Source organism: Aplysia californica, unplaced genomic scaffold (genome assembly GCF_000002075.1).
Source record: "Aplysia californica isolate F4 #8 unplaced genomic scaffold, AplCal3.0 scaffold00610, whole genome shotgun sequence".
Taxonomy (NCBI): Eukaryota; Metazoa; Mollusca; class Gastropoda; order Aplysiida; family Aplysiidae; genus Aplysia; species Aplysia californica.
The window spans coordinates 342,043-351,214 of record NW_004797880.1 but is presented as its reverse complement, the minus strand read 5'-3'; the positions used below and the strand labels follow the sequence as shown (position 1 = coordinate 351,214).

Sequence of the window (9,172 nt, the reverse complement as noted above, 5' to 3'; positions counted from 1 at the left end):
TCTCTCTCTCTCTCTCTCTCTCTCTCTCTCTCTCTCTCTCTCTCTCTCTCTTTCCCTTCATTTGGCGCAAATGACACGCTCCATAGTGAACCGAAAACACGTCAGAGTACACAGTCTAGTCTTGGATATCGCGATACAAATCTATGGTTCACCCTCTCCTAATTTCCTTCCTCCCCAGGATGGTACACCTTCTGTCAAGCCATGGGCCTGATATCCTTGGTAGTGTTCCTACCAGCCCTGCTCATCAACTTTTTCTACACCATGCACCCCAAGATGAAGATGTTCCGGGGAATGAGATTTTTCAATTTCGTTCTCACTTTTGTCACAGGTGAGTTCGAGAACATAATTATGTATTCTTGATGAGCATATTATGGCGAAAGGTGAATATAAGCGTTGCAAGCAATGCTTGTCCTATCTTTTTTGTGTTCATTCTTGAACATACTTTAATTAATGAATTAATAATAATAATAAATACTTATTTACATGTACATACTTGGTTGGATAAGAGGCATCGCTGAAGGCAGCACAATGCCATAGCTGCTCCTATTCCTCTCCAGGAACCATGAAAGGGTCTGCTTGCTGATCGTGCCAGTTATCACCTGGTTGGATATTATTTTGGCTTTTCCACGCGGGTTGCTCTCTCTCCCCAACCCTCTAGAGACACCAGCTTCCCTCAGTCTTTCCATTGTGTGTGATGTTGTGCCTTCATCTTCTCTGTGGTCGTTGAATCATTCTGCCATGACTGTTGGTGGATCTAATAAAAATCTTATAATAATAAATAGCATTTGTATAGCGCATTTCCCCGCTCAACAGCAAGCTCTATGCGCTTTACTACAGTAGACCATTGAACACTCAGAAACATTCTCAGCTTCCCGGGAAGCATACAGCGCAAGCAACTGAAAAAGCGCTCAAACACTAACAAACTGACAAGATCTTTCATTGTCTATCGCTGGGTACCCATTCCCACATGGGTGAAGTGAGGAAAAATCGTGTAAAAAGTGCCTTTCCCAAGGACACAACATTAAAGACTTTTTTGGTTTTTCAACAATGTAAGAACGAATCTATCAAATTAGTTTTAAAAGCAAACGCTGCTGATTGATATTCGCCCATCAGTTACATTGTATTCGGGTCTATCATCTTGTCTAAACTACACACAATGACTCAGCGAACGGGATAGAGCGCTATATAATTAATGTGTCTGTCTGTCTGTCTGTCTGTCTGTCTGTCTGTCTATCTGTCTGTCTGTCTGTCTGTCTGTCTGTCTGTCTGTCTGTCTGTCCGTCGGTCCATCCATCCATATATCCATCCATCCGTCTGTCTGTCCGTCTGTCTGTCTGTCTGTCTGTCGATAATAATAATGATAGAAATATTATTATTATTATTATTATTATTATTAAATAATGATAATGACAATAATAATAGTAATATTATTATTATCATTATCATTATTACTGTTTTTGTTACTTCGGCAATACATATGTGATATAGCCCAGCTGACATGGCGATAAGATGCTGATCAGTAACTTTGATTCTCCTCCCCCCCCCAGGTCTGGTCCCGCTACTGATGGTCATCGTGTGGATCGCTGGACATCCCATGAAGGACCGCTTCCCCATCCCCTACAGGGATAAGGACTACGACGACGAGCCTTTCATGATCCATTTCTGCTTTGTCTTTGAAATATTCGCTTTCATCATTTCGTTTGCTGCATTTGGCTTGGAAGTTCATGACTATAGAAAGAGTGATTACGGCAACTAGATCTAGATTCTGGGACGTTGTACGGTCTTCTTTTTTCGGGGGAAGGGGGGGGGGGGATTTGGGGAACCTTTACATGTTGACTAGAGAGCTGAGAATAGGTTGTACACTGTTTGAGCACTTTTTGCCTTGGAGTTCTGATCTTCCTTTGCCTCAGCCCCTGAAGTAAGACATGAAAGTTTGAATATGATGATGATGCTGTACATCGAATGAATTTTGTCAGAGCTGTAGGGATTCTTGCTTTCCCTTCTCGTATAAACTGGTGATTTAAGAAACGAATATTTTGTGGCGTAATTAGAGCGGGAAAAATGAAAAAACACCTCGTTGAAATGATTCCTTGTATATGTATAGACCTCTTGCTATATTTATAGACATATCAAAATTTCTTATACTTTTATTATCTTTCATATTTTCCCCCTTTTTTTTTTGGTAAGCTCAACTAGCCAAGCAGGGTACTGGAGATTGCAAAATTTGCTGCTGAGAAAGCAAACTTTTCTTTTGGCTTTCTCTTATCTTAAGCTCCATGTATGTAGTCGGGCCTATCATCTGCTTGTCATAGGGGTGTTTCACAATGACCATTTCATGATTTCGGCTTCTTGTCTTTGCTATCAAGACATCGACAAACATTTTTTCAGAGGCGCGTAGACTTTATCTTGTTAAATTCATGAAACTTCTAGCATGATTTTGAAATTAAAAAAACAACAACAAACGAGTTCAGTAAGTCGCGTTCTGGCTTATTATATATCTAGTAGTAAAAACATACATGTGGGCTCTAAGTCTGTTATTCAAAAGGGGGCGACGTAGTGAAACAAAACACACACAAAAATGATCGTGAGACTTTTTTTTAGACATCACTTAATAGAATAAGACAGACAGTGAACTTTTTGTTTTATGACAACAGGCTACTTCATTCAAAAAGGCTGACTGATATTGACAGGCCACTTCTTCGTTTTCATGAAGATTGATGAAGTTTTGTACGATCGTCTTAATAGGCCTGTCTTGTCTGGGTGAGGTGCCTTTTCTTAGATTTCTTAAATTCAAAATGGCTTATCTGTTTTTGACTGTTTTCTTGCAGTCCGTTTAAAGTTCAACTGTTTCTATACAAATGAATGAGGCGTTACAATAGGCAGCATATCTTCAGCTTCGTGGTCTGAGATGAAACACCATCCACATAGAGGCTGAAGAACGTCAAGTGAAAAACGTCATCATGATCATTGACCCCTTTTTATAAAATACCTGCAAAATTTGTCTTACTTCGTATACTTTTTCTCTTTTGTTCTCTGTAATAATAATGTACTGACTGACAGAATATTTGTGCTCATGAGAATAAGAGAGGCCTAACACCACTTTTAGAGAGAAAAACCGATTTTTTTTTTCGGAAAAAACCCCCAACAGAACTAAATGTACGTGTAAATGAATTCAATTTATGTACCAACAGCGAGAAAGGTTTTAAAAAAAACCTACTAAGGAATTATAAATTATACCTTTATCTGATAAAGCACTCCATAAAGCTTTACTTTATTCTCATGTGTGTTGTGACCAGCGATATTTGCAACACAATTAGTTTAGGTCACTTTTAGTGCTGAAGATTAGTCGGAGGCGTTGCTCTATTATAGTAACATACAAAGAACAGAAAGGGGAGAGATAGGATGATGAATAAAGCTTGATACGAAATGTGGAGCAAACCACACCACTCCACAGCATCCACCAACCACCCACAAAGTGGAGACAGACCGCTCTAATTCTCAGGAGAACATTAACATTTGTGAATGAAGACCCTTATGTTCTATTTTTAAATCTCCCCCAATTGTTGTTATCTTTTATTCAGCAGAATCTGAGGAGATGTCAATGTCATATTCGTTGAGTAGATCTACCACTAGTTTTTTATTTTATTTTTGGTTTAATCTTTTATTTTTCATACTGTTGAAACATGTACATGTATTGACATTTCAGTTTGTCTCTGAAAGATGATCATGTAATATGCAAAGTTGTTTGTCCTATACATGTATTAATTTGTTTGGGTTTTAAAAAAGTTTTTTAAAATCTAGTTTTATATCTCCGTAAAGAACCATAGACACAGACCTACATGTACCATTTTATGTACCGGTAACATTTTTATGACCTTGCTAAATTTCAATTTCGTCTGTTTTCGTAAAGGTAAATTTTGAAAGGGAATTTTGTACATACATACATATATATTTTTGTGAGCCACACAAATACAATAGGCTAATTTCTCAAAATTCGATCTATGTCAAAAAAATATATAAATCGTATTGTTGTGTTACCATAGAATCAATACAAAGCTGTTACCTTGGCACCTTTGTGTAGATTCATCAACAAGAAATGCTAAGTCTTCGACTTCTCTGGTCTATGGGTGCGCCCCCCCCCCCCCACACACATTATTCATTTGAATAGAAAAACTTTGTTTTGCGGGAAGGGGGATAAAGGAAAGGTAAAAGAAATAATATTATCACCACTGTGTACTTAAATGATTGATGTGTTACTAACAATTAACATTCACGCTGTGTCGTTGACGCCCCAGTGCGATAGACTATGTCAGGCAGCTATCTTCTCAAACGAGGCTAAAAAAAAGTGTGTGCGCTGCCGCTTCTCGTATCGCATAGTTATGAGGGAGGCTGCCCAGTTTGTCACAGGCCCAGTTTATCACAATTTCATTTAAGCATTTGAGTATTGATGGCAGTCGTAATTACAGCACTTTAACACTTTACATGTAGTTTTCACTGAAGTTTTTTAAATTCTCCACCTTCAAATTGATGGTGTAAAATGGTCTCTAAAATGTCAATTTAGCTTGTATTGTTCAATATTTCTTCCTTCTTGTATGCAAATCAAAACAAAATTAAATTACTCTGCAAAATTTCAACATTGAATGTTCTTTCGTTAAAAACAATTGAAAAATTTAATTCAATTCATACAACCAATCAATCATTAATTTACTCTTTTTGAGAGTGTCAGTGATAACTTCCATCATGCAGGGCACCGTCGAGGCCTGTGACAAACTGACATGCTTCCTGTATCGTATTGAACAGTTATGAGTAGCCTACGTTGTTGTACACCATCTTTATATTTGGGGTGTCGTGTTCCTTTCTTTGTGAGTTGGCTTGTGTTTGGATAATCTGACAACACGATATATTTGATCTGACCACACACTACATACTACTACATATATATATGATTTAGAAAAGACTATAAGAAGGATAGATCACTTGGCTTTTCTCTATTATATAAACACACAATTTAGTGCAGGGCATATTGTATTTTGATAAATTTAATATTGATAGTGATACATGTAGCATCATAAAGTTTAAGTTATCGAATTGTGCATTATATGCTAAGAATGCACTTTTAAATGTTGTATTGGCAACTGGCTTCCATTTCTCTGCTACTTTTTCTGATACTAACATTAGCCCAGTGATCACGGAAGTACTAAATGGAATAAATAGATCACCTAAATAGAGTAGACATAAAGACAAAATAAAGCAAATTGCAGGTATATTACACATTTAAATGTAGGCGGTTCAAAGAATAATTTTTTGAAAAAAAAAATGTATGGTGATACATGTATTTTGCGTTTCTCAGATCCTAGTTGCTGCTGGAAAGGCTTGATTAGCAAGAAAAAAATGTATCTCTGTACAGAAATTTCAAACTCAGCCGTACAAGGAAGGAGCAGAAAAATCAGGGATGTTGAAAATAAGATGAACCACATGTACTGTACTTGTACAAAATTATGTTGGTCAAAATTTCTCTGAATTTCCCCCCTTTTCAGAATTTAGATTTCACATGCCGTAACATAGTCTGTCCTCTCGCACTGTCTGCTGATAAAACATATCTCACAGGGACCATCTGTACAAAACAAACCATACTTTTTTGTATTGCTTCCTGTTTGTTGTATGTTTTTCATAATGCATACAGCTGCAGCATATGTTATGTACAAAAACAAACTGCTGAAAAGTGTAAGCATAATTTTTGTGAGACTAATGTTTGTACAATTTTATATAATGTATCACGAAAAGATACATGTACAACATACATCTATATTATAACATTGAATTAGTTATATTGTATATATTATTTTCTTTTGTGTCAATGTGTGAATGTGAACGATAATTCAACATTATTTCGGGTTATTGCTGTTTTTGTTTTTGTTTTCAATTTGGATGAGTTTAAAAGCCCGGCTGCTTTTTGGAAAAAAAACCCTGAAGGAAAAGGGAAATCTGTTCCCCCCAAAAATTATGTGTACAGTGACTTAATGGTGTGCCAAATTTTGTTTCTTTTTGGGGAAACATTATATTGTGTAAGGAGGAAACATGATGGCCGAGTTTGTGAAATATTGGTCAGGGACAGTTTCTGTGTGGATTTTTACTAATCACTGTTATGGGTGTACCGGCATGCACACATATATACATGTAGTTAAGTACATTATTGAATTTGAGTGACATCAGGATGGCTCACTTTTGCCCTTTTGGGTGGATACTGTATACTGTTGAGGCATTTTGTTAATTTAGTGTACGTTGCACCACCAAAGGATTTCGGGGAGGTTCATATATCCTGGTCCCAGGGATTCGATGGACGTGGTCTACTTAACGAGATGCCAGTTCACGTGTAACGTTTAGACGATGTCTGACTATATTTCAAGTACAAACAGTCAGTAGACCTTACAACCAATTTTTAAGGATAAGAAGACACTGTCAAAAAGACATGCGTTCTTCTTTCATCTTAAACTTAAACACCCCCCTCCCCCCAACGAATCCAATGTTTGATAGAAGTAGAAGAGAAGCAGCAATCCACACCAGAGCACCCTCCAATCCAACCATCCAGAAAGTAGACTAGGTGTGAGTGCACTAGGTTTGATTGCTGGATATTTGGGAGTATATCAGGAATTTCTATGTCGCAATAGTATGTCCTTTACTGTTACTGTTAGTGTTTGCAAAGGCACGTATTGTACTCACAACAAACACATACATATAAATGTTCGCAACAGTTTACTCAGTGTAAAGGTTCATTCCATACAAGTTCTTCACATTCAGAGCCAATTGTATATATACACTTTTTTTTATATTACTCAAGTCGACTGTATAGGATCAATAAAGTTTTTCTAACATGTTATCCAATCGCGTTTTGTTTGTTTGTTTTCAGTTTTTTTTAAAGCTTTTTTGTGTAAAACTTGAATTATACATAAAGATCTTATATAACTCTTCTTATCAACAATAATGTCCGCTTCAAATGGCAGAAGGGGCTACTTGCTATGAAAAAAATCCAGAACCTTTTGGGCACTATGGAAACACACGCGTTGGGATTAAAAATGTACCAATGTCTAATTTCTAATACAATGTACTTGTACATGTATCAAGAAGTCAGAGGCAAAATCCGCATTACATGCATTTTCAGAAATCTGGACGTCTGCATTCATCCAGAAAATCAGCACCCCTGAAAGTGAAAGCAACTTACCTCTTTTAGTTCATCACATTATGATGTAGGCCTATATATTGACTTTTGGGCACGTCCTAGACTTGGCAGCACAGTGCTGGGGCGACAAACAACAATGGAGAAGTTATGAATTCGATTCCCAACTTTTCGCATTAGAAATTTGTGTCCCAGGGAAATATATTTTTTCCGAGTGGTGACAAACGGCTACACAAACAAAAATTTAATTAAGGAAGCCATATTCTGTTTAAGTTTAAGTAAATATTTCAAATCGGACAGACCACCCCCACTTTTAAAGCAAAGCAAAAAACCTATTCCAAGGGACATTTGGGCTTAGGTCGTGGCTATTCACAGCAGGAATCATTTCAACTTCAGAAAGACATCTAATTTGACATAAATACACATTTAACACTTCTTCCAAGGCTAAAAGGTTACCTAGTACTAATAGCAAAAGCCCACTGCAGAAATTTTGTCAAATCCCCATTTTGATGGCTGGATGCAAGACTGACAAAAACAATTGGCATTTCATGAGAGGCTTCCACCCATTCATTGATAATCGATTTGATACGGATATGGTATGACCCATAACCTCTTTGGGTAAAGCCAACTTTTCCATTTTCTTTTATGGAGGGGAATATGATACTATTGTAGCACTATTATTGTTACATTGTACAGTATCTGAAACACCAAAATAAAAGGTCTAATTACTCATACTCATTTGCCTAGGTTGCAACAGCGTGCATTTGATGAAAATCATTTCCCCAAGTCCTGTCCGAGGGCTTTCATGCGTCACACGATATGATGTAGCAGCATCCAATCTTACATTATTATTTGCACATAGAATTAGAATTTTTGTGGTGAGACTTCTTGGTCTAACTTGAGAAAGCAAGCAGTTCGGCATCGTGTGCACAGACCCGCACCATTTCCCTACCCAACAAAGCAGAGATACAGATCAGGCCCTTTTAATTTTAAGACTTAGCAAGTAGGTATTTTTACCTCCCTAAAAGTTTAGATCATTAAGGAAGCTGGCTTCAAACCCTGCCTGTCAGGGACACATGTACAACATTCAAGCAGAAAGATCGAGATGCTCAATAAAAATTCTTCCCACTTGGGTCTCCTGCTGCCATGGCGAAATGTTTTACTGCTACACCACAGACCCTAGTGGCATGCCATCTAAGACAAACATCCAGTATTCGTTTAGTTTTTTTAGTAAGAGTATTACGGCAATTGCAACACAATAAGATCATATGAATTACAAAGATTAAAAGTTTTGTTTTAGTATTAGTAAAAGTTTTACGGCACTTGAAACACAATAAGGTCACATAAGTGCCGAAGTTTAGAGGCGTTACAAGAGAGTAACAAACAAAATAGGAGGGGAGAAAAGGACGACAGATAGGGAAGAAGGAGCAAACCATACCAGGGCACCTGCCAACCACCCATGAAGATAGAAGTGTTACAACAGAGTAACAAACACAAAAAAGGAAGGGATAAGGACGATAGATGTTTGATAAGAAGGAGCAAACCACACAGAGCACCTGCCAACCACCCGCATCCAGTATTCAATTGCAGTAAAAGTTCAGAGGAGTCAGAAGCCTTGAGGTACAAGACAAATATAAAAAAAAGCAAGACAAATGCCAGGATAGCTTTTCTCTAAAAACATTTTGTTTTAGTAAGAATTTTAGTGTACTTGCAACACACACAATAGGTCATACAAGTGCTGAAGACAAGAGATGCTACAGGAAAGAAACAAAAAAGTAAAAGGACAACAGATGTTTGATAGGAAAAAAAGAGCAAACCACCCAGATCACCCATCAACTACCCACCCCCTATAAACAATGCAAACACACAAATAAAAATAATGCACCAACAAAAAGATTGGATATAATATATTGAGAAACATTTAATAGATCTGAATCAATGTGTGATGAATGACAATACATTAACTACAAAAAAGATGAAATATCATTTGTACATTTT

General features: G+C 37.1%; 1 protein-coding gene across 1 annotated transcript in view; it reads left to right on the top strand.

Annotated features, from left to right (window-relative positions):
* Positions 1–3,682, top strand: part of LOC101862829 — a gene marked incomplete in the record, with an annotated part of 30,570 nt that extends 26,888 nt beyond the window's left edge. Inside the window, 1 exon segment of the mRNA XM_013087615.2 lies at positions 1,548–3,682. Within this exon segment, the coding sequence (XP_012943069.1) occupies positions 1,548–1,756 (209 nt within the window).
* Positions 3,683–9,172: the final 5,490 nt, after the last annotated feature.